Source organism: Petaurus breviceps, unplaced genomic scaffold, assembly GCF_028583685.1.
Source record: "Petaurus breviceps papuanus isolate PSGF00001 unplaced genomic scaffold, PetGlider_PUasm1.0 90591, whole genome shotgun sequence".
In the NCBI taxonomy this organism is placed as follows: Eukaryota; Metazoa; Chordata; class Mammalia; order Diprotodontia; family Petauridae; genus Petaurus; species Petaurus breviceps.
In genome coordinates this window covers 1,862,860-1,888,004 of record NW_027187280.1, presented here as the reverse complement: position 1 = coordinate 1,888,004, position 25,145 = coordinate 1,862,860, and the positions used below count along the sequence as shown (strand labels likewise).

Below are 25,145 nucleotides of genomic sequence, written 5' to 3'. Positions count from 1 at the left end.
TCAAAGGACTCAGAGGAAGAATAAAGAGACTCCCACGGAGTAAAATTCTACTGATGTCAGCCCAAGAAGGATCAGAGACTTTCAAGAATGAAATTCTGTATGAATAAAGATAAACAATCCTAACTGGGGGCAGAGGAGAGGAATGTTTGGCAGGAATAGGAGGTGTCTGAAGAGATGAATGTGTGATTAGGTATCCTTTTTTAAGGGAACAGAGAAAGGGGTTTAGAGGTGAACAAAAATTTACAGGATAGTCTTTAGAATTGATGCAATACATTTGGCATGCACTTTTTAAAGAAGTATGTGATGAGAATTGCAGTTTCCCATTAATTACTTTGCCTTTTGTTTCTATATGGAAATGTTTATGTTGTTTGTCAAGTTCAAAATAAAAAAAATAAATCTTAAAAGATAATTTCACCAACCAAGTTAGATTTAAAATAGGTATGTACTGATTGTACATGTATAACCCCTATCAGATTGCTTGCTGTGTTTGGGAGGGATGGCAGAGAGGGAGAAAAATTTGAGACTCAAAATCTTACAAAAATGGATGTTGAAAACTGTTTTTGCATGCAACTGGAAAAAAAATAAAATTATACGTTAAGAAAAAAGTAAAATATGTATGTACAAAAGTAACAGAGATAGGTAACAGGTAACAGAGGATGATTATTACACCATGGCCTGAGACTATAAAAATGTGTCAGGAATGCTAATGTGCGCAGAATGAGCAGAAGTTCATTCATGTCAATGGAAGCTAAGGACAACAAAAGGTTTTTTTTTTTCTTTTTGGAGGGGTGGAGGCTGGACAGTTGGGGTTAAGTGACTTGCCCAAGGTCACATGGCTAGTAAGTGTTAAGTGTCTGGGGTCGAATTTGGACTCAGGTCCTCCTGACTCCAGGGCCGGTGCTCTATTCACTGCTCTATTCACCTAGGGGCCCCAACAAAAGGGTTTTTAATAATATATTATGGCATTATAATATAATATCATATTGTTCCATTTTTCAATTTAAAAAAAATTCTGAACTTTCAAATAAAATTGATATTTCCATAAGCAAAATGAAATAGAAAAGAATTGTATATGAAACTGTGAATATTATATACAGCTTGTTTTTCCTTTTAAGTATATATTAAATTCAACATGAAAATTTCAAAACTGTCTTGTTTATGTTTCCTCACCTTCTTATTGTACATTTCAAAAAAATGCTTCAATATACTTTTTTTTTTTTTGCTTTTTGGAGCAGGGAGGGAAGGGCAATTGGGGTCAAGCAACTTGCCCAAGGTGACACGGCTAGTTTTGTTTTGTGTCTGAGGCTGGATTTGAACTCAGGTCCTCCTGACTCCAGGGCTGGTGCTCTATTCAATGCGCCACCTAGCCATCCCTCTTAGTCTACCTCTTGTGTACATCACCCCTCTGCCAAGAGGGCAGTAAGCCTCTGGAATCTAGGTTGGTCATTGCGTTGATCAATTCTCACCTCCTTCAAGGCTGTTTTTCCTTACAGTTTCATTACTATATTACTGTTAAGAAAATATCTTCTCGGGTACATCTGTCCTTTAGAAAGTCACATAGATTCCATTATTGAAATGGATTCTAGCAAATACCATAAGCTGAGATACATTAGAAACATCTGCAGGTGTCAAAATGAATAGAAAACTTTTATGCAAATGTATGGAAATACATATCTCCAGGTTCCACTCACTTTTCCTTTTCATTATTTCATAAAAGCCTTCCCAGGTTTCTCTGAAACTATCCCTTTCATTTTTTTTTTCTGACACAATAATATTCTATTATATTCATATACCATCATTTGTTCAGTCATTTTCCAAACGATGTCACCCTTTTAGTTTCCAGTTTTCTGCTATTACAAAAAGTTGCTATAAATATTTTTGTACATATGAGTTTTAAAGAAATAGTTGTTAGGGCAGCTAGGTGGCACAGTGAGTAATAGAGCACCAGTACTGGAGTTGCGAGGTCCTGAGTTCAAATCCAGCCTCAGACACTTGACACACTAATTGTGTGACCGTGGATAAGTCACTTAACCCCAATTGCCTTGCCAAAAAAAGGAAAACTATGGGAAATGGGGGAGGTACCATAGTACTAGAGAAAGACAAATGTCCTGATTGTCCTTCCCCCAGGCCATTCCCCCCAAAAGTGAAGAGAACAGTCTGTAAATTATACACCAGTGATTTTAACTTTGGTTTTTGGGAAGACTCTTAAACAGATCATTAAAGAAATGGCTAGTGAATATCCAGAAAAAGAAACTATTTCTAGAGACCCTGCATGGCTTCATCGATAGTAGGTCACGCCAGGCAGCTGGGTGGCACAGTGAATAGAGCACCGGCCCTGGAGTCAGGAGGACCTGAGTTCAAATCCGACCTCAGACACTTGACACTTACTAGCCATGTGACCTTGGGCAAGTCACTTAACCCCAATTTCCAAGCCTTCCTCCCTCCAAAAAGAAAAAAAAAAAGGTCATGCCACAGCTATGAAGAGGTACAGTCTCACACTCACAAATCTCACACTCATACTCACAAGTGTGTGTATATGTATATACACATACATATATATGTATATACACACATATACCAAATACCATGTGAGAGTATCTGGTGTAGATGGTAGGGCAAAGGCAGGGGTAGGGGCAGAACCCCTTCTCTCCCATTATAGAAAATCCAAGAAAGCAAGCAAGCTTCTCAGCACTGTCACACCCTCAGCAGGTGAAAAGAAAAAGTGGCAGGAGGTGGAGTCATTCCTTTTAAGGTCTACTGAGTGGCCTGTTCTTTCTGGCCTGGTGGCCCATGGACGAGGGATGAAGCCCCCTCACCATGAGGTGGGGAAGGAGGCACTTGGGATTATATATGTCCTTTAATAAGAGGTTGAAATCCTTTCATTCCCCACAGGGCCAGAGCACATGATAAAAAGGATTTCTCTCTATTATTATTATTATTATTTGCTTTTTGGAAGGGGGAAGGCAGGGCAATTGGGCTTAAGTGACTTGCCCAAGGTAACACGGCTAGTAAGTGATAAGTGTCTGAGACAAAATTTGAACTCAGGTCCTCCTGACTCCAGGGCTGGTGAAGAGCGGTCCCTGATCCTCCTTCTTGCCTGGCTTTATTCCTGTAGAGGCAAGAATCTTGATAAGGCCTTGATGGGGAGAGGAATTCACATGAACAGAGTGCCCGCATAGGGAGACACACATGTCAATACACTGAGGTATGTGTAGACTCACAATGCACCATAAGGGAAGGTGAACTAAACTGAAGGGAACCAGACAGCGCTTTGGGTTGAACTCAGACTGTCACTAAGCTGAGCCATTTCCTTTTAGCCCTGCTGGTTTGGTCCTCCATTAAAGGAAGGATTTGGACTAGATCAGATTCTCATTAAATTTAATTCAACAAGCATTTAATCAAGTGCCCTCTAAAGACAAATCAGGGCTAGGTACCAGGCATTTGGCTGCAAAAAAGAAGATGGAGGAAGATGGCAGGGTGTGGGTCGGAAGCTTGTTAAGGACACGTGTGCATCTACGTTTCTATGTGCAGTCTGGATGCAAACCCTTGTCTGAATGTGCATGCACTACCTATGCAGGAATCGTTAACTGTCTATGGGAGTCTTTGTGCCTGATCCCCAGAGTGTCCCCTCCTCCTCTGCGTAAAGAGGCAGCAATCTGGGGACTAGAACAAGGTCCTTCTCTCCTCCCAAAGGGTGCGGTGTTGTTCGGTGGAGTCCGACTCTTCCTGACTCCATTTGGGGTTTTCTTGGCAAACATACACAGTGGTTTGCCATTTTCTTCTCCAACTCATTTTACAGATGAGAGAACTGAGGCAAACAAGGCGAAGTGACTTGCCCAGGGTCACGTGTAAGGCCAGATTTGATCTCTGAGCAAGATGCCTCTTCCAGACTCAAGGAAAGGTATTCTATCCACTGTACACCTACCGTAACAAGCTTAGGGAAGCAAAAGGAACCTCGTAATTCCCACCCCCATCCAGCAGAGGACGCTGTAGCCGACCCATCGATTCCACGCCGGCCCAGACCAGGCGGAAGTGACGCTACGGCCTTGGCGTTATAAACTCTCCTCCGGCCCCGCTTCTTTCTTTCGCAACGGGCCGCCATGGAACTGTGCTTGGAGCGTCGGCCTCCCGCCTGTCGCCACTCGCCCCCACCCGCGCCTCCCTGGCACGGGAGTCACCTTCGGCTTCACCCTCCCTGATTTCGCCGCGGAGGACTAGGGAGAGACTAGTCGGGCCTTCCCCGTGGGAGCTGTGTCCTCATCGCTCCCTACCCTCCGCTGGGTGCACACCTGGAACACGGCTGCTGGCGACCCCGCGTGGGCCCAGGGCGGGAAGAAAAGGTGGGGGAGGCCTCTGCTCACTTTTGGCGCCTTAGCGCTCCGGGCTGGGGGGTCTCCTGGGATAACACGGCCAGCCCGATGTGTGCAGGGCGGAGAGCAGAAGGACTTTTATAGGCTCTAGAGGTGTCGAGGTGGGATTATGAATGGATGAATGGACGTGCATTCTAGGGGGGGGTGCGCCCGAGCGCCTCCATCCGCGTGGACGCGTCCTGGGACACCTTTTTCCAGGCCCTGCATTCGAAAGTGATTATGGTCTAACTGTGACCTGGTCATTGATAGTGCAGGAAGAGAAACTCCTGAAAGGGTTTTCCCGTGTTTGAAGGGTCAGCATCCAGCCCTTTCAAACCCTGTACCTTTCACACACTTGCCCCTTGGGTAGTGAACCCTCACGGTGTTAATGTGCTGACAGTATCGTGAGAGCTTGGAGCAAAGGGAACTTTATGAAAACTAACAGGGCAGCCTTGGAAGCGTTGGGACTTGAGCTGATCGCTTATTATTACGAAAATGTCAAAGCCTTTGTTTTTTTCCTTTATTTTAGGTTACCTTTTTATCCTACCAGGTTGTTCCGGCTGATCCCATCATCTACAAGAGGATCTGGCCTTGGACAAATGCTTTTGCCTGTCAAGGGTAAGGAAGTTTCTGCTCTAAGTGCAAGGGGAGTGAATCAAGTATCTTAAGCTCTCATTCTTAGGGGTTGTGAATACAACTGAAATGGGTACCACCATTATACTGGAACAAGTATTCAAATGATGAACTTAGGAAGTTTTAAGACTGGGTCTTGGGTTTGTTAATCCTGGAAGGATATAAGGGAAGGAGCATTTATTGAGCACTTAATCCCTAAAGAGATCCTCAAATACTAATCTTTGTTGGGTTTAACATTTTTTCTAGGTTAAGTGATTTGTCCAGGGTCACAGCTAATAAGTGTTTAAGCCTAGATTTTAACTGCAGTCTTCCTGACCTCAAGCCCAGTGCTCTATCCATTCAGCTACCAACTGCCCCTAAGGTTCTTGCCTTAGTTGGTGCAATGTGTCTGGTGCACATTGCCCTAACGTGTATTTGAAGAGCGTGGTATGGTGGAAAGAAGGCTAGGGTTAGAATTAAGGGACTTAATTAAACTTCTTAGTAGCCCTGTGAAATTTTATCAGTTCATTTGTGTACTTCTGAACCACTCTGTTCCCCCCACTTTTGAAGCTGTGGTTAACTATGCCACCTATTTTTGGTTGTACAAAGTAAAGAATATTTTTCTTGTGTTAGCAGTCTTTGAGAGGACACCAAATTTGAGTCGAAAGACTAAGGTTTGAATATCCTAGTTGAGTTCCCTGGAATAACTAATAGTAGACTGAAGTGGGCCTCAGTTTCCTTGTGTATAAATTGGTAATACTGGTCCTGTGTTTATATTGGAAACTCATCTACCAACCGACTGGATGTCTTCTCTGCAACTTGCAGTCCTTTTAGACTGCAGTTGCTCAGAATGGAGGTAGGCAACTACAAAGGAAACCAATTACATTGAAATAGTTTATATTTTAATAAATTCCTGTCTTTTTTTTCTCAGTGTCTGTGCTTTGCCCACAAGAGAATTTTCAAATGATTGAGGATATTTTTGGCAGAAGTCACTCATGTGCTAGATGCTGGGCAAACAGATGGTGAAACTATGCAGGTGCATGTATGCTTATGTTTTATAGGTGAAAAGGATAAGGAAATTGGAATCTCTAGCTAAAAATAGGATCAAATGGGCTCTTTGGCCTTGGATTTTGGGTTATGTTTTAGGTTATTAAAATAACTTCTTAAAGAAGCTGTTGGCCGTAGGCCCTTATTAGGTATATATACTCATGATTTCGTCTTACAGATCACGAATTGTTTTTTCCTTATTTCAGGACTCTAGCCAATTGGCCTACAGTTGTGGAATATCATAAAGCACCAGGAAGAAAAAATAGAAATTTAAGAAGCCTGGCTTCAATAGGATTCTGGACATGACAGACCAGACTCAAAAGTACTTGGCTTCTGCTTTCCCATCCAAAGGAAAATTACTTGGATCCAAAAGTCTTCTGTCCTCTCAACTGGAAAGCCTCAGGGGGTGTTGGCTGAGCCTTAAAACATTCTTCTGCATCTGTCATTCCCCGGGGACCTGCTGGTCATTCACTTCCTGGACTGAGCAAGCCTCTGGGGGTAACATTCCCAATGTGATCTAACCTCCCACTAACAGGAATGGATGTTGGTTTCCTATGGCTTCTAGTAACGTAGACTCCTGGACCTGAACACTCATAGCTACTCTTTACCATCCTTATTTAACAACCTTCCAAGTCCTATGTATCTCACAATGGCTATTTGCTGGCCCTGTCTCTTGTGCCCTTTATAGTCACATCTCTAACAAGAAGCACTAAGGCTTCGGGATCAGAAATCTCACTCTAGTATAAGTCCTAGTTATGTCCTGAGTTATAAAACCATTATGATAGCATTCCAAATAGTAAATGGTAAACTGTTTTTGAAGAATTTGTGAAATTTAAAATATAGTATACTATAAAAATATTTGGAAAATATGGGCTGCTTCTAAATAAGTCCACAAAAACCCTAGTTTGGCCCATAACATTGTATTGATGACAGTGTTTCTAAATAAATACAATAATGCTTATTAAGAAGTCCCAAGATAATGTAAATTCTTTTGTTTAAAAGAAAAAAAACTGATCGTTTATGTATATATGAATAGCTCCAGGCTTCCAGGTAGTGACCTTGCCTGATGAAATCTTTTAAACCAAACATAATAACCAGAAATGGCAAGTCAAAAATCATTTGTTCTGTAGAGTAGATGAATTTAATATTTTAGTGTGATGCTAGAAGCAGGGAAAGTCCTATATTTGAAAGCAGTGATCCTATATATTTGAATATACTTGGGAGCTTATTCCTGGATACTTACTAGGTTTATTTTTGATGTTTCTTAAAACAGGTCATTCCCATATTATAGTAGCTGTTGACCTAGAAGGCTGAAATTTTAAAAAGTTGGCTTTAAATGTTAGCACAAAGGTTTCTATAGAAGTCACAAGTCTCTTGGAGGTAAATGTAAAAAAACTTAAAATGGTTTATTAAGCATGTATAAGACAAAAGGAAAAAACAGCTTGATTTAAAACTTCTAAACATTTTATAGGTGAACTATAAAAAGATGTTCTTGTGCAAGTATGGGCCTTTTGCATGCTGTCAGTGAAAGTAGAAAGGACATAATGGTTATACTTACATAAAGATCTGTACATAGAGATAATGCTGTACCTTAACTTACTAAGGTGTAGATACAACACAAATTATATTTTCATAAATGTTACCTAAAACCCTATTTTAATTTAAAAGATAACAAAAACAAATAGTAAGGCTTATTTTTAGAAGCAAAGTAACAAGATGGGGAGTATAAGTTCAAAGCTGTGTGACTTTGGGCAAGTCACTTAAATATCTGGGCATTAGTCTCTGAAGAGGGTAAGCTGCTTAATGTAAGTACAGTAAGTGCACTGTATATCTGCCACACCCTTTGCTGTTAAAACCATGCTTAGTTTTTAGAGATCTGAAAGTGAATGCTGGCAGCTGTGTTTAAATATCAACCACTGAGAGAAGTAAAGAATTGTGACCAAAAACACATGGAAGGTAACTCCTAGGTGAACCTGGGAGAGCCTTATTTTTGAGCCACCAAAGCAGTGAGCAGGTATGGCAAACAGGTTACCATAGCAGATTGCCATGACAGGCTAGAAGAATGTAGTTCTTCAGGGAGAATAGTGTCCCTTAAAAGAATGGGAAACTGAGAAGGGATCTTGACATGACTCAAAAGGATCAATGGAGTTTAGTAGGTAGGAAGCACTTCCCACTTGGTGGGAAATAGGAAGCAGTCAAGGTCTTTTGTCTATAAGACAAATAGTGATTGCTGGTCACTCCTTGCAGAAGGGTACCAACATAGGTTTGTCAAAGAAAGCTTCCTGGGGAATGTTATCAAGGATGTGACAAAGTGTTCTGAAAAGCATCAGATTATACCATTTAAAGGAAACTGGGAAGCTTTGCTAAGGATTTGTGAAGTCTTTGGCAAAAAACTAAAAATTTTAAAGAAATAAGAGTATTTTCATCACTCTACTATCGGAACAAGATTAAAATTTCTGGACAAAACTAAGATGTATGAATAATGGCTTTGCATACAGATTATATCCCTAACAATAGCTAGTAAAAAAAAAAATCTTCCCAGCAAAATTCTAGAACTTGAGGATTGCATTGTGAGCATTTAGAAAGGGAAATAGTGATCAAAACTTCAAGAATGGGCCTTGTCAGACTAGCTTCATTTTCTTTTTCATATTTTGAGATGCCTGATAATAAACTGGAGCAAGTTCAAAAGAAGATGACTAAAATAAGGAGATTGATCTCCAAAGAATGGATTTTTTATCCTGAAAAGAGAAAACTTAGGAGGGATGAGATCACTAAGTAAAGGGCTGTCATGTGGTAGGGAAATTAGACCTGTTCTACTTTGGCCCAAAAAGCAGAACTAGGTACAACAGGTAGAAGCTGCACAAAGGTAGATGTCAGCTCAACTTCCTAAGTAGGAGTCATCCCAAAGTGGAATGAGTTGCCCTGGGAGGTAGTAGGTTCACCCCCACTGGAGGTCTTCTGGTGAAGGCTAGATGACCACTTGATGGAGATGTAGCAGAGATTCCTATTGAGGTATAGGTTGGACCAGATGGTCTGAAATCACATCCAACTCTAAAGACCTTGTAATTCTGTGGCCTGTCATCTTTTGGCACAAGTGCTAGATGGGGTTGCCAACTCCTGTCTTAGAATGACAACAATTGAAAGTTAAAAAAGCTTTGGTTAAAGGTATTCTTAACATTATCAAAAATAGGTTACTTATATTTACAATAGAACATAAGAGACATATTTTAGAAAAGTTTGGCTCAAAAGTTCTTTAGAGCATTATTTACAATCAATTTTCTCCCTGTTTCATTAACTCAAAAACAGTGAGATTCTATATGCCAAATGAAAAAAGGCACATAAAATAATCCCCTCCAAAAGTATATCCTTAATGGTTTAAGAAATAACTTTTTCTATCTCGTTGCTCACCTAGTTCTAATCTTAAAGAAGATCATGGGAATAAAATTCCACTTGAATGTAATTTTCACCCTAAAGAGTAGCTGATACATTCTTAATGACTTAGGAAAGAAAATTTCAATATGATGGGTGCCATCACTAATCAGTACTTGTATGAAGATAATTATAAATTAAAGGTCCCACTGCTAAGGTCCATCTCATGCCACATTTTAGATAAATAAAAATATAAAAAGTACTGAAATTATTCTGCAGTTTCCCCACCACAGGTGTCCCAAAAAACTCAGTGCATGTTCAGAGGGGGTTAGTTCCAAGCACTATTTCAGAAAATGGGGGAACTGACCTGAATCTGATTTTTTTTTTCCTGAAACCACATGAGTGTTAATGATTGGCTCTTTCACTGACAACATCTTGTAGTCGTTTCAGTAATACATCATCATTTTCCTGGCAGAGGCGCTTAGTTGGTGATTGGGAATTGCCATCAATGGTTAAAGCTCGTTTTTTGCTTCTTTGTTCACCATGTTTGATCATATTGTTGATGTCTTTCAAACTCTGTCAGAAACATGAGAAAAATTTTAGGCAAAAAAGTGTGTGTGTGTGTCTATTAACAGTTTTACACAAAAGCCTCCAAGGACTTACTCCCCATTGCATCTAGGACTGTGTGCTAAGCGTAAGTGCATTTTGATCTCATCCTATTATGGAATCTTGAGGTTACTCATCCAAATTTTTACCTATGGCAAGTAAGTACCTGGAATCCATCTTCCTATGTCTGTACATTTTATGACTAAAGCTAGTTGGTGTCTCTTAATACTTAAATGCTTAAAACTACTTGGTAGTTTCTGAATACATGTAACAAATGTAGGTCAACAAGCAAAGACTTTACCTGCCTCATCATCTGAGGGTTCCTTGTACCAAAGGGACATTCTGGAAAATACTGTTTATTCTAAGTGAGATTTTTGAAAATATTCAACTTAAACTAATGAGGACAGGAAGAAACTGAAAACGATATGAAAAGCTGTTCTTTTATAATTTTTACTCCTCAAGTTTAGTGCCTTTCCAATAAAAGTTCAAGCAAAAAAACAAAACAAGAAAAGGCTAAAAGAAAAACTGAAATTAATTTTTAAAACTAGGTTAAAAGTGCTTAAGCACTGACCTTGGAAGGGCTTCCATTGAACCTGTAGAGCAGAGCTGTCCTTGGGGTAAGGCAGGCTCCATTCTTGTGTGGGGACACATAAACAGAGTGTTGCTGAGAGATCCGACGAGGTGACACTGGCTGCTGTTTAATGTTTGGGAAAGGAGACAGAGGCAGAGCTTCCATCTGAAATTTTAAAATATGTCATTTTAGAGGTAGTTGCTTAAGGATTTTTTAAAATCTAACAATTTTTTTCATACTTGTGGATGTCTGATTAGCTGGATAAGAAACAGTTTCCTACCTACATTTGTGTTAAAGCCCTTAACAGATGAACCTGCATCTTTCTCGGTTCATTAGGATTCTCCCCTGACTCCCAGGTACTGCAAACACTGGTATTTCCAAGTGTAAAAAGTGGAGCAGCTCTAATTAAGGGCAACCTTACATTTACATTTTTATGAGTAGAACAGTTAAGGAGGGTCAGAACCTGACTGCCAAATACATATATTTGTTATTGCTGGTCAGTCATTTCAGTCATGTTCTACTCTCCATGACACCATTTGGGATTTTCTTGTCAAATACTGAAGTGGTTTGCCATTTTCTTCCCCAGCTCATTTGACAGATCAGGAAACTAAGGCAAACAGGGTTGTGTTGTGACTTGCCCAGGGTCACACTGCTAGGAAGTATCTGAGATCAGATTTGAACTCAGGAAAATTAGTCTCCCTGACTCCAGATTGGGCACTCTATCTACACATACCTGCCTCAACATACATATATACATAAGTTTTATTTACTTTATCTTTTATTCCTATTAAGGGTCAATCAGTGTTAACAGCTACAAGAAATGCAACTGAAAAGCAATAGGCAGGAAATAGGAAAATTTGCACATACATACCACATGATCTTCATTTGACAAATCATATTTTAATGCAAATGATTTCACTCTTCCTACATAAACTTCATTGTAGAATTTGATGAGATCACCTCTCTCTTCTTTCATTGATCCTGTGGAACAGTCTGGTATTTTTGCACAATCTAAATCTGTTGAAAAGGACATATGTAACCAGTCTCCTCTGGCACAAAATTTGGCAACTTCAAATAACATTTTTGCCACAATATAAAAAAGACAGAAGTTTTATATTGGGCTTTCACTACATATTATGAGCTTTATAAGAAACTGAAATATGATTGCACAGTTAGCAGGAGAAATGAAAAGTTGTAAGTTTGAGGTAGACAGCATCTTATTTAAACTTACTTTACAGCCTATTAATAGATTGGCAGGAAAGAAGGCAATACATGTGTAACATTTTCACAAAGATAAAAAATGTTTTTACTCATTAACACCTGTTATTTTCCTTATACAGTGTGTATCCCAAAAGTTTTATATGGCTAATATAGCTGTATAATAATTTTCCTTTTGCAATATTTTGCAAATTCAGCATGACTGAGAAAGGGAGGTCAATCACAGGTACTGAAAACAGAAGCCAACACATCACCAGTACTCAAAATTGTATTCCATTGCTTGAAGTCAGCTTAGAGGAGGTGGCTGTCCCAAATTTATCCATAACCCATAGCAACTAGAAGAATAAATGTGAGTGTGTGCAACACTGATGAAAAATAAAACCTTTCTACTACTATAGAGTATATTTGAGGTACTTTTTCTCAACTCTTTTCTCCAGCAATGGCAACCTAGAGGCAACGATCAAGGTGTACTCCCCATGTACGTTCTCCTTACTTGTACCTCATAAAGTCCTTCTCTTCCTTCAGGAACCTCAAAAAACATGTTCTGAACGAAGTCTTTTCTGATGTGTCAACTGCTAGTTCTTTCTCTCCCAAATGCCCTTGTATTTAACTACTTTGTATATATTATTACCTTTATATTAAGCTGAATCTTTTTTTTTTTTTTTGCCTTTTGCAGGGCAATTGGAGCTAAGTTACTTGCCCAAGGTCACATGGCTAGTATGTGTTAAGTGTCCGAGGTCGGATTTGAAGTAAGGTCCTTCTGACTCTAGGGCTGGTACTTTATTCACTGTGCCACCTAGCTGCCCCATATATCTTTTTTACACATTTGTTTCCTTAGAACTTAAAATCCATGCAAGAAGGAATTCAGTCTTTTTACTTGTATCCCCCATAACTAATACCTGCTTAACAAATATTTGTTGACTGATAAATAATAATAAACATAATGATAAATAACAGGGCATCTAGGGTCTCTTGCCTCTCCTGGCAGAAAACTGATACCTTTGTGAAAATATGGGCACACTAACTCATTGCTGGTGGAGCAAAGAAATGCAACAATTCTGAAAAGTAATTTTAACTTATGCTAAGAAAGTGACTAAAATGCCCACACCCCTGGACAAAAGATTACACTTATAGGTATATATTTTAAAGATGTCAATAAAAGAATGGCACAAAAATACAAGGTTATTCCCCCCACCTCCCCCCCAAAATTGTGGTAGCAAAGAACTTGAATCAAATTACATGCTAACCTACTGGGTAATGGCTAAGTATAGTGCTTGGAATGGAATATTATTATGATTTAAGAAACAACATGATGAATACTGAGATGCATGGGAAGATTTCTAAGAACTGATTCAAAATGAAATAAGCAGCAGTAGGAAAACATTCTATGTAATCACAACACTGAAAATGGAAAGAACAAAAGCAACAGAAACTGAAAGTTGTTAAATCATATTCATTAAGCTTAGCCACAAGATATGAGAAGACACACCATCCCATCCTTCTTTGCAGAGGTGGGGAACCACAGGTATGAAACACTGAATTACACATTAGACTTTTTCAATGTTTGTTAGTTTCATTGAACATTTATCTTCCTCTTTCAAAAATCCTTTATTATTAAGAAAGGTATTTTGGAATGAGATGTGGGGAGGAATATAGTCAGAAATGTAGTTGACATAAAAACAAAAGAATAACTAAAGCTTTATTTTTTTTGTCAAAAAAATGACTTTAATATTATTGGGTTTTTTTTAATTTTTTCAAATACTTTATTAACTTCTGATTTACATCATTCATTTCCGCCAGATTTTGAGTTACAAATTTTCTCCCCGTTTTTCCCCTACCCACCACCTCAAAATAGCAGTCCCACAGGATATCCCCTCCTCCAATATGCTCTCTCCCACATTTTCTTCCAAACCCCTTTCGACTTTTCCAGTGGATCTCTATGCCCCAGTGCCTGTATATCTTATTTCCCAATTACATGTAAAATAGTATTAATAATAGTATATATATATATGTATATATATATATATAAAGTATTTGATTTTAAAACTTTGAATTCCAGATTCATTCCCTTCCTCCCTTGTCACCTACCCTTACTAGGAAGATAAGCAGTTCAGTATTGGTTGCACATGTGTGGCTAATGCAAAACAATAATACAGTAGATATATTGTAAGAGACTGACTATATTTCCCTCCCTCCTATCCACTCTTACTTGTTCTATTCTCTGCTTTGATCCCATCCCTTTTCAAAAGTGGGTAATTCCAACTTCCCTCCCCCCAAGCCTGCCCTCCTTTCCATCATCCTCCCTCTCATCCCCTTCCCTCCTAAACTCCTGTAGGGTGAGATACCCTATTTAGTGTGTATTTCATTCCCTCCTCAAGCCAAATTCGATGGGAATAAGGTTGACCCATTCCCTTTTGCCTTCCTATTCTTCCCCTCCATTGTAACCATTTTTCCTTGCCTCTTCTATATGAGATAGTTTACCCCATTCTGTCTCTCCCCATCTCCTCTCATTATATTCCTCTCTCACCTCTTAATTTCACCTTTTAAGTATCATCCCTTCCTGTTAAATTGGTCCTGTGCCCTCTATCTATGTATACCTGTAAACATATATACACATATTCACATATGTATTCATATGCCCATATACCCTCATATATAGATATATATATTTCTATTCCCTTCAACTACTGAGAAAAGTTTCATAAGTTACAATTATTGTTTTTCCATGTAGGAATGTTAATAGTTCAACTTTGATAAGTTCCTTATGATTTCTTTTCCCTGTTTACCTTCTCATGCTTCTCTTGCTTCTGGTATCTGAATGTCAAATTTTCTATTCAAAACCGTTTTTTTTTCAGCAAGAATGCTTGAAAGTCCTCTATTCCACTGAATGACGATGTTTTCCCCTGAAACATGACACTAAGTTTTGCTGGATAGGTGACTCTTGGTTTTAATCCCAGCTCCTTTGCCCCCTGGAATGTCATATTCCAAGCCCTTCGATCCCTCAGGGTAGAAGCTGCCAGATCCTGGGTTATCCTGATTGTGTTTCCACAATATTCAAATTGCTTCTTCCTGGCTGCTTGTAATATTCTCTCCTTAATCTGGGAATTCTGGAACCTGGCTATAATATTCCTAGGAGTTTTCTTTTTGGGATCTTTTTCAGGAGGTGATCAGTGGATTCTATCAACCTCTATTTTGCCCTCTGGTTCTAAAGCATCAGGGCAGTTTTCTTTGAGAATTTCTCGGAGGATGATTTCTAGGTTCTTATTTTGAGCATGGCTTTCAGGTAGTCCAATAATTTTTAAATTATCTCTCCTGGATCTATTTCCCGGTCAGTGGTTTTTCCCATGACATATTCCACATTGCCTTCTATTCTTTCATTTGTTTGGATCTGTTTAAGAGCATCTTGATTTCTCATAAAGTCATTAGCTTCCATTTGCTCCAATCTAATTCTGAAGCAATGATTCTCCTCAGTGAGCTTTTGAGATTCTTTTTCCATCTGGCAAATTCGGCTTTTTAAGGCATTCTTCTTCTCATTGCCTTTTTGAGCCTCTTTTGCCATTTGAGTTAGTCTATTTTTTAAGGTGTTATTTTCCTCAGGCTGTTGACTCTCATTTCATAATTTTCTTGCATTGTTCTCATTTCTCTTCCCAATTTTTCCTTCACTTTTCTTCTCTGCTTCTGAAGGTCCTCTATGGCCTGTAACCAGCTCGTATTTTCTTTTGAAACTTTTGGTGCAGTTCTGACTTCACTGTCTTCCTCCTGTTCCATGCTTTGCTCCTTTTTGTCCCCAAAATAGGAGTCTAATGTTGGAATCTTCTGTCTGCTTTGTTTCCTTTGCCTGGTCATGTGGCCCCTTTAGTTGCTTGACCCCTGGGCTTTTTGCCATAATAGGATTCTGCCACCAGACAGGGGAGCTTTTGTCCCACACACTGGGGTTTTCTGAGCTGCTGGAGGTAATAGATGGGTGCCCTCTCTGAGGTCTCCACACGCTCTGGCAAGCTGGACACACCCCAGGACCTCCACCCTAGACTGCAATCCAGATCCAAGAAAGTTAAAGCAAGAGCGATTACCCCTAAGACTGGTGCTTGGTCCCCCTACACTCTGCAGGCCAGCAGCTGAAGCTGCCACATGGCGCTGGCTGGCTGTGCTGGTGGCTCAGTGGTTTCTCGCCCCGGGGGCAACAGCCACACACTCCCACTTACTGGGTCCCAAAGTCCAGACTGCACTGACCTCTCACTTTGTCCTTCCCATCTATGTGTTGATAAATCTGGAATCAGCCAAAGCTGCTCATGATCTGGAGTCCCTCTGGCCAGCAGCTGGTCAGGCCCACCCTGGGGCTAAAGCCTCGGCGAGGGGCTGGGCTCAGCTCCCAGAGAGCGCTGGCTGATGCCTGGCTATCCTCAGCAGGAGGTTAGCTTCTCTGTGTCATTTTGTGGGTTCTGCAGCTCCAAAGTTTGTTTGGAGTCCCCTTTTTACATGGATTGGGGAGGGTGGAAACCGGAGCCCTGTGGAGGTCCTGCTTCTACTCCACCATCTTGACTCTGCCCCTAGAGACTTATTTTTAATATAGAAGATTGGTATCAATCTTTTTTTGCTATCATCCAGGTCCACCCCCTTTATTAATAGGTTGGTTATCTGCTATGGATTTTGTTCATTGTATCTAAGTATACAAGGAACCTTTTCCTAAAGAAGAAAACCATTAAAGGCAAAATTGCCTAACCTGGGATCTATGAGTTTTTTTAAAAAATATTTTGATAACTATATTTCAATATAATTAATTTCTCTTATAATCTACATGTTTTATATTATGCATTTAAACATATCATTCTGAAGAATAATGGCAGGCTTCAATAGACTGACAGAGGGAAAATTCCTGTGGTTAGTCTCTAGGAGTTCTTTATAATGAATACATCATAACAAAAACTTGTAAGCAGGAACAGCTTTATTAGAGAATAATCAACTAAATTTGTTTACTTACCATAATCTGTCATTTCCATGTCTTTTACATTTTTACTGTACATACCAACTTCTCTTGGAATTCTTTTCAATAAGACACTTCTATAAACCTATAGTTAAAAGGAGAAAAAAGACTACTGCAGTTACAAAAAATGGCAAGGCTTACCAAACACCAAAATGAAGAAGGCAAAATAATTAATCAATAGGTTCATTACTGAATATTTTAAAATATTCAATGTAACTTCTATCAGCATGATTTCATTTATTTTCTTTTCAAAGATATGTATGAACAATACTGTTTGAAAAATGTTATGTTCTAACTAATCCTTTAAAACCCAAGGTGAATTATATCCAACAACTAGGAAATAGATGAACAATCTGGGGGAAGAGCAATGTAATCAAACATCACTTTGCTATTTAAAATAGCAATGAAGACTCTAAAGAAATATGGAAAGACATATTGATGCAAAATAAAGCAGAATCAGAAAAGCATAGACAATGGTTTGCATGTTAAAAAACAAACTTAAAGTACGCATTCAAATAAGCGACCAAAAAAGGACACAAGTCAATCACTGAATATTGACTAAGTATAGATATAGCTTAGAAAAGCATTTTTATGGTACTTAATTTTTTTAAATAAAGTTCATTATTTTTAATCTTTAAAAATTTCTGAGTTCCAAATTCTCTCCCTCTGGAGCCCATTGAGAAAGCAAGAAATTTGATATCAATTGTGAAATCATGAATATATTTCCACATTATCCATGTTGCAAAGAAAAAACAAAAAAAATAAAGTGAAAAATTATGCTTCAATCTGCAATCAGACTTTATCAGTTCTTTCACTGGAGGTGAACAGTATTTTTCATCATAAGTCCTTCAGAATTGTCTTGGATCAATGTCTTGATCAGTATAGCAAGCTAAGTCATTCGTACTTGATCACTGTACAATATTGCTATTACTGTGTACAGTGTTCTCTTGGTTCTGTTCACTTTACTTTACATCAGTTCGTATATATCTTCCCAGGTTTTTCTGAAACCAATCTTCTCATTTCTTACAGCACAATAGTATTCCATTACAACCACATACCACAACTTATTCAGCCATTTCCTAATTGAGCATCCCCTCAATGTCCAATTCCTTGCTACCACAAAAAGCTGCTATAAATAGTTTTCTACAAAAAGGTTTTTTTTTTCCCCTTTGATCTCTTTGGGATACACACCTAGCAGTGTTATTATCGGGTCAAAGAATGTGCATAGTTTTATAGATCTTTGGGCATAGTTTCAAATTGTTCTCCAGAATGGTTATTTCACAACTCCATCAATAGTGCATTAGTATCTCAATTTTTCCACATCTCCATTTGTCACTTTTATTTTCTGTCATGTTAACAATCTAACAGGTGTGAGGTGGTACCTCAGAGTTGGTTTAGTTTGCATTTCTCTGATTAATAGTGATTTAAAGCTTTTTTTCAAATGAGTATAGACCTCTGATTTCTTCTGAAAATTGCCTGTTTATATCTTTTGACAATTTATCAATAGGGGAAATGACTTATTTTTACAAATTCGACTCTGTTCTCTATATTTTTTTAAAATGAGGCCTTTATCAGAGAAATTTGCTGTAAATATTTCCCCCCAGTTTTCTGCTTTCCTTCTCTTCTTGGCTACATTGGATTTGTTTTGCAAAATTTTTTAAATTTAATGTAATCAAAATTATCCATTTTACTTCCCATGAGCCTCTCTATCCTTTGGTCATAAATTCTCCCCTTATCTATAGATCTAACAGGTAAAATTTTCCAAGCCCCCCTAAATTGCTTATGATATCACCCTTTATGTCTAAGTCATGTACCCATTATGAGCTTATCCTGGTATATAGTATAAAATGTTAGTTTATACTTAGTTTCTACCAAACTGCTTTCCAGGTTTTTTTCAGAAATTTTTGTCAAACAGAAAGTTCCTGTCCCAAAAGTTTGGATCTTTGGGTTTACCAAACACTAGATTACTATGGTCTTTTACTACTGTGTATTGTGTACCTAGCCTATTCTACTGATCCACTCTTCTATTTCTTAGCCAATACTAGATTGTTTTCATCATTACCACTTTATAATATAGTTTGAAATGTGGAACTACTAAGCTTCCTTAACATTTAAAAAAGTTAGTTCCTCTAATATTCTTGTCCTTTGAGATAAATTTTATTATTTTTTCTAGATCCATAAAATAACTTTTTGGTAGTTTGATTGGTATAGCACTTGAATAAGTAAATTAATGTAGATAGAATTGTCATTTTTATTATATTTATTTGGCCTACCTATAAGCAATTAATATTTCCCTAACTGTTTAGATCTATATTTGTGTGAAGAGTATTTTGTAATTTTGTTAACTTTATTTTTGTTTTTTGTTGAAGATTTTGTGGATTTGGTTGGCTGGAAAGGCATTCCTGGTGAGAGCTTCTGTCTTTGAATATGGGGTGTGAGTGAAATGGCTTTCTGTCTCTGAAATGCATGAAGACATGAGAGTGATCATATTATAGAATTTTAAACAAAGTTGTCAAAATTTATCTCTAAGAAGTGAGAATTTTTTTTACCCATTTCCATACTGGCTATTTTTTAAAGATTACAACTTAAAAAAAATTTTATGTTTATTTGAACAGAAAGTTTAATATAACATATGAAATCTTCCATTATGACACTTCAGGAAATGTTAAGCTTTCCACCTTTAATAGCCAAGTAATAGGACTATGAAGTGAAGGGTGACAAAGTTTAACTTGGGTTTTTTTTTTTTAACTTAAGTTAACAACCCACCAAATTGTCACTCAATTTGAAAGTTTTCAACACTTTAGCATGATGTAGTACTCTAATAATAAGTACTAGAATGGGATTTAAAAGACTTACAGATATAAACCTTTTATAAATGGAGCAGAGCTATAGGAACAGATTTCCTGGTTTCTTATTTCCTACGGTAGTTTATCCTTTCATTATAACAGTCTATCTCTTCAATTCGATAACATCTAAATAAACCTGAAAACCTAAAGTACATTAACATGTACAGTATATAAATGAAATTACGTCTTTTGCTTCAAATTTTAGCAGAAACCATTTAAGAAATAGTTAGTACATTTCTTGTTAGTAAAGAAAACAGTATTATTACTTACATGGCTATTTGCTTGGGGCTGATTCCTATAACTTTTCATTATGTCTTGAAAAGTTCTTTCTTCTTTTGTTACCTAAGAAAAAGTAAACTGCATTTTTCAACTATTATTGAAAAAAATGAGTATGACCAAAAACCAAAATAAGTAAAGTGATCAGCCATAAAAACATTAGCTTTAAGAACAATAAATAACTTAATTAGGGTTCTCTCATTTTAAAGAATAGCTTCCAGAAAGCTATATGAACCAACAACAGCAAAGGACAGACAAATTTACAATCCCTTTACTGAATATAAACCTCCACAGATCTGAGAAAACATGAGACCTCTGGTCATAACTGAACTATTTAAATTTCCTGTTTTATTAGTGTTTAGCACTTTTTAAAAAGTGAATTAAGTACACACCAAAAGTTAGAATATATCTCAGTGTTAAAACAAGATTTCCTATACCAGGATTTAGTTTCTATTACTTCAAACAGACTATAGATGTTTTGATGCTTATAGGACAAGAACTGCAATTTTAAGTGTCCACATGGATGCCTACTATGCAGTGAACTTTACTAGACAGTGTCGGTAACTGACAGTGTGGTCATCACACTCAAAATGCTTATAATAGAGTGATACAATGAATATTCTACTTAAAACACATGAGAAAGGCTTAATTCATAGTTTCTCATTCTATAAATGTCTGTTTCATGTCAGCCAGCTATGTTAGTATTTTAATTAGTAGTTGACTCTAGGGTTCTGTAAGTAAACCATCTGATTGCAAAAAGTAATAATTTTGTTTTCTCTTTGCTTGTGCATACTCTTTCAACTTCTTGTTTTTTTCTTATTGCTAATAACAAGCATTTCTAGTACTCATAATAATAATAATAATAATAATAATAATAATAATAATAATGGACATCTTTGCTTTACTCCTGATTTTACCGGAAAGGCCTCTAGTCTATCCCTATTACATATGATGTTTTTGTTTTGATAGATACTACTTACCATATTAAGGAAAGGAAAACAATAAATGATAGTTAATATTAATATAGCACTTACTATGTGCTAGGTACTGTGCTAAGCTCTATACAATTATTAACTCATTTGGTCCTCACAACAACCCTGAGAAATAGATGCTATTATTCCCATTTTTACAGATGAGGAAACTGAGGCAAATAGATGTAAAGTGATATGTCCCGGATCACTATGCTAGTAAATATCTGTGTTTTAGGCATTTCTAATACTGTAACACCTCTTTATCATGCAATCTTTTTGTTTACTCATTCTTCCAGCCATATTTACTGAACAGAGACTTTGTGTTAGGGCCCGGCTCTGTGTACTTCTGGAAGGGATGACAGGGCCTTATATGATCCTGGCCTCTTTTATCTGGGGTCTTGCCACTGCATTCTATAGGTACTAAATGTTATATTCTTCAAAGATCCCTGGTTTGGATGAGGCCAGCATATTGCAAAGTTTTAGCAAGTCTTAACCAGTCTGATATAGGGCATAGTCTGCTTGCTGTCTCTTGGCTCTTGACCCTGGTTTAAGCCTAGGCAACATAACTGCAGATTTGCTTCTGGGCACTACTCAAGTGTGTATTTTCTATACCTAGCCCTTATTAGTTAGCTAGAAAGCTTCTTCAGATTCAAAGTAACAGAGCTATAGGTCTACCTTTGGTCCTACCCTCTGTCTTGGCCACTGATCCATGGCCTAAGTCCTAGAACCAGTTCCAGGATCAGAACAACAGAGCTGCCAGCCCACCCCTGGTCTATGTCTAGGTACTGAATCCAAGTTCTCACCCTAGGGCCAAAGCAATAGAGCTGCCAGCATTCTAGCTTCTTGCCCTGGTCACCAAACTTGTTATCTTGGGCTAGAAAAATGATTCACTGTGGTTTCTCCTTAAATTTCCTGATCATTACTTCATCTGGCCTTCTTCTTAGATCTTTATTGGAACAACTGTGGGGAAAGTTGAACTGTATAACTTCTTCCTACTCTACAATCTTTTGCTGGTGAGAAAAACATTTTGTCCTTAGTATCCTCCTCTACTAAAGCTGAGAATGGACCAGATGATTTCTAAGGGCTCTTACAGATTTATCAGTCCATAATTATTCACTATACAGAGAAGTTTTTAATCTCTAGAATGGCTATTTTTACTATGTGGAAAGAATGATACTTCTGGAACCTTGAATAGAACAAGGGAAAAAGATAGTAATAACCAGAATTCACTACTTTCCCAACAAAGGCGAGTCCTTTGGTCTATAAAGTAGAAGACTAATGTAGGATCAAGTTTAATAAAACAAAGTTCATATCTAAAGTGAAGCCAAGGTGGATAAAAACTACTTTTCCAAACCAATATATCACCTTTGCCATAATGTAAAAAGCACAAAGGAGGAGCTGATCCAAATGTCTGTCTTTCATTAGATCAAAGCAATGCACTAATGTGAACTCAAAACATGTCCATATCTTCCTTCTCAAGTCATTGGAAATATCCAGTTTTACGCACAAATCACGTAAGCGTACACTTGCCAAATGATAGACCTAAAATGGAATAAAGAACAATATATTAAGCACAAAGCCAAGTGAATCTATTTTTCTAAGAATAAATGTAATTGATATCTTTGTTTTTATATAATATTTATTTATGGAAACGTCCCCTACCTTCTATTGCAATGTTTTCCCTTAAAACAAAGAAAAATAGTTAAGCAAAACTACACAACAGTGAGCATGCCTGACAGTATATACAACATTCCATACCCATAGTCCCTTGTTTACCCAAAAGAAGAAGGAACATGATTCATCATTACGCAATTACTGAATATACAAGTTAAGTGAACACATACAACTGTATGTGATAAAAATGCCATAAAAATTATTGTGGGGTCAAAAATGTGAAAATCTTTAGGCACTACTTTAAATAAAATCAGGCTTTGGGCAAATAAGCAACACTGAAAAATTTATACCAGAACATCAGTACTTTGGATTATTAACATTTTGAGTGATAATATTCTTGTAAGCAAGCATACATGGTAAAAAACACTTTAAAAATAGTTACAGGGTTGGGGCGGCTAGGTGGCACAGTGAATAGAGCGCTGGCCCTGGAGTCAGGAGGACCTGAGTTCAGATTCGGCCTCAACACTTAACACACACACACACACACACACACACACACACACACACACACACACACACACACACACAAAAACTAGCCGTGTAACTCTGGGCAGGTTACTTAACCCCAATTGCCCTCCAAAAAGCAAAAAAAAAAAAAATTATATATACAATATATATATTGCAGAGATATATATATATCTGCAGGGCAGCAAGCAACCATACAAGATAAAAAGCATAAAAATGTTTGACTATATTCAGAATATTATGAAATTATAGCTCCTTAAAGTAGTAAAGTGTCACACTGAAAAAGGATGACTGTAATTATAATATGAATTCAATATATAGAAAGTAATTTGCTCATCTTACTCTAAGGACTAACCAGTCCAAGCACTATGTCTTGTTTGGATGGCCCCAACTTTTGAAATACAGAACAAAAATAACCCATGAAAGTACAAATTTTTTAAAAGGGCCAAGGAAAATGTTATAGCTATGGGAAGATTAAAAGAAGTTGGGTTTATTTGATATGGAGAAGCTGAAGACAATACTCTTTAAATGATGAAGAGGCTGATCAGTTGCTCCTAACTTACAGTGTAGCAAACTATAGAAATTAAATTAAAACTTGCACCAAGATAAAGGGAATTTTTAGGAGTTGTGATTATTAAGTACTGACATAGGTTACCAAAAGAAAATAGTCCCTTCAGAGTCTTAAGAATGGGGGAATCATCTAGTTGCAGGGTGGATTAAATGGCCAGTTGAGGTCCCCTTCAGCTCCAGAATTTTATACAGAAAGTACCCTGTTTGGCTAAAAACCTATATAAGCTGCTTAATATAGTAGATGATAAAAGCAGCCTTTTATTGTTTTTTTTTTTTTTAAAGCAATTGGGATTAAGTAACTTGCCCAAAGTTACACGGCAGGTTATTTTGTGTGGGTGTTAAAAGTCCTTTTATTGTTGAGTAAAAATAATAAAGACAAATGCAGGAGTCAATTAAGGAAATGATTGCTAAATAATTTCTGAGATTGAACCATGATTCATCAGGACTTTGTTTTTGATATGCCATACTTGTTATCTCTTTTGAATGGCTAGAAGTATTCTATGAATCCTCATTCTCTCCAAATCGAAACATTTACCTTCCTATAAAACAATGCTAGAGATCCAGTTCTTTTTGGTCGGCTTATTCCAGCCTGATGAGTTTCTGGCGCTTTTGTTGCATGGGACTGTTTTGGAGAAGTACCACTTAATGACTGAGCAGTAATTGGTATTTGTACAGGGCTCTCCACTCTAGATTGCTCATTTGCATTCAGTGGCATAGGTATTACTGTGATTCCTCCTGTATCTGTGGCAACACCTGAAAAACAAAAGGACAAGTTCTCCATTTTGGAACTAAACTGTATATGTAATAACACACACACACAGAAAATGATATACAGGAAAATTAAGTGACTTACCCAGTGTCACATAGTTAATTAGTGGAAAAGTCACAAAACAATTTAACAATCATTCTGTAAAGAATTTTCAGATTATCATTCCAGTGCTCCTTCTACCATACCATGCTACTTACTGGATTAGCTTGACAAACTTGAGGCCTGCAGAGATAGTGGAGAGCACAATAGTGTCTTCACTGAATTATCAAGCTGGAAGGCACCTTGAGAGATCATCTAGTTCTCTCCCCTAAAGAATTAATCACTTCCACAAGATCCCAAATAAATGACTATCTAACCTCCACCTAAATATCTCCTGAAATAGCTCATCCCATTTCCATTATAAGATTAAAAAAAACTGCCTTCATTTGCCCAATGGGATAATACCAATTTGAATATGTACTCCAAGGAATATCAGTGGTATTATCTACAAAGAACTTATGAAAAGGTGGCAGAGAATATAAATTATTCTGAAGTTTTGATCTATCTAGATCATTCAGTTGTTTAGGAAGACAGACAGACACACACACACACACATACATACATACACACACACAGAAAGACTAGTGACAATAAACAATAAACAGATCAAGTTAAAGCTGTGGGCTTAAAATTGTCTACTAACAAGCATCAGTTCTGTAAAGCAGTAGTGTCAAATTTAAATAGAAATGAAGGGTTACTAATTCATATATAAGGATTCCTGCAGGCCACATATTATTTTTAAAACATAATGTTATCTATGTTTCATTGTATTTTTTTGTTAA

The 25,145-nt window shown here is 37.5% G+C and overlaps 1 protein-coding gene, 1 long non-coding RNA gene and 1 other non-coding gene across 7 annotated transcripts in view; 2 read left to right on the top strand and 1 right to left on the bottom strand.

The window, feature by feature from the left end:
- Window positions 1-4,050: 4,050 nt before the first annotated feature.
- LOC138142505 (uncharacterized) lies at window positions 4,051-6,976 on the top strand. The gene is made up of 3 exons (XR_011163443.1): window positions 4,051-4,340; window positions 4,879-4,967; window positions 6,215-6,976. It is a non-coding gene; the product is annotated as an uncharacterized lncRNA (long non-coding RNA).
- On the top strand, window positions 4,570-4,703 carry LOC138142532 (small nucleolar RNA SNORA71). The gene has a single exon (XR_011163455.1). It is a non-coding gene; the product is annotated as a small nucleolar RNA SNORA71 (small nucleolar RNA).
- A 413-nt stretch (window positions 6,977-7,389) lies between the features above and the next one.
- RBL1 (RB transcriptional corepressor like 1) overlaps window positions 7,390-25,145 on the bottom strand; it is a 62,141-nt gene continuing 44,385 nt past the window's right edge. For 3 of the 5 annotated variants that reach the window (XM_069063536.1, XM_069063532.1, XM_069063537.1), the window contains 7 exons: window positions 24,091-24,308; window positions 22,212-22,388; window positions 19,870-19,941; window positions 16,751-16,838; window positions 11,426-11,571; window positions 10,555-10,719; window positions 7,390-9,953 (listed from right to left, as the gene is read on the bottom strand). In XM_069063536.1, coding sequence (XP_068919637.1) covers window positions 9,783-9,953; window positions 10,555-10,719; window positions 11,426-11,571; window positions 16,751-16,838; window positions 19,870-19,941; window positions 22,212-22,388; window positions 24,091-24,308 — 1,037 coding nt within the window. In that variant the 3' untranslated portion in view covers window positions 7,390-9,782. The remainder of the gene's footprint in view (window positions 9,954-10,554; window positions 10,720-11,425; window positions 11,572-16,750; window positions 16,839-19,869; window positions 19,942-22,211; window positions 22,389-24,090; window positions 24,309-25,145) is intronic. The other 2 variants (XM_069063534.1, XM_069063535.1) reach the window with 2 other exon arrangements.